The sequence below is a fragment of the Charadrius vociferus genome, unplaced genomic scaffold (assembly GCF_000708025.1).
Source record: "Charadrius vociferus isolate BGI_N301 unplaced genomic scaffold, ASM70802v2 scaffold824, whole genome shotgun sequence".
NCBI lineage: Eukaryota > Metazoa > Chordata > Aves > Charadriiformes > Charadriidae > Charadrius > Charadrius vociferus.
In genome coordinates, this window is record NW_009647956.1 from 118,161 (window position 1) to 118,414 (window position 254).

Genomic DNA, 254 nt, shown 5'->3' on the forward strand with positions numbered 1-254 from the left:
CCTGCTGAGAAACTGGGGGGGAATGGAGGGGTGACCTCTTGAGTGACAGGGCCCCGGGGCAGCTGGGTGAAGGTTGCCTTGCACCCCCAGCCCCAGCTCACCTCCGAGGTGCCAGCAGCTTTGTTGGAGAGGGCTTCGCTCAGCGCCAGGGAGCTGGTGTTGACAGCGTGCGCCAGCTCCTGCTCCACGGCTTTGTGAGCCTTGGCTGCCTCGTGGATCCTGCGGGCGAGCGGGGCTGGGGCTGGCCGGGGTTC

At 67.7% G+C, this 254-nt stretch overlaps 1 protein-coding gene across 1 annotated transcript in view; it reads right to left on the reverse strand.

Moving 5' to 3' along the window:
• DGKK (diacylglycerol kinase, kappa) overlaps positions 1–254 on the reverse strand; it is a 25,459-nt gene that overhangs the window by 1,615 nt on the left and 23,590 nt on the right. The window contains exon 24 of the mRNA XM_009883441.1: positions 61–232. Coding sequence (XP_009881743.1) covers positions 61–232 — 172 coding nt within the window. The remainder of the gene's footprint in view (positions 1–60; positions 233–254) is intronic.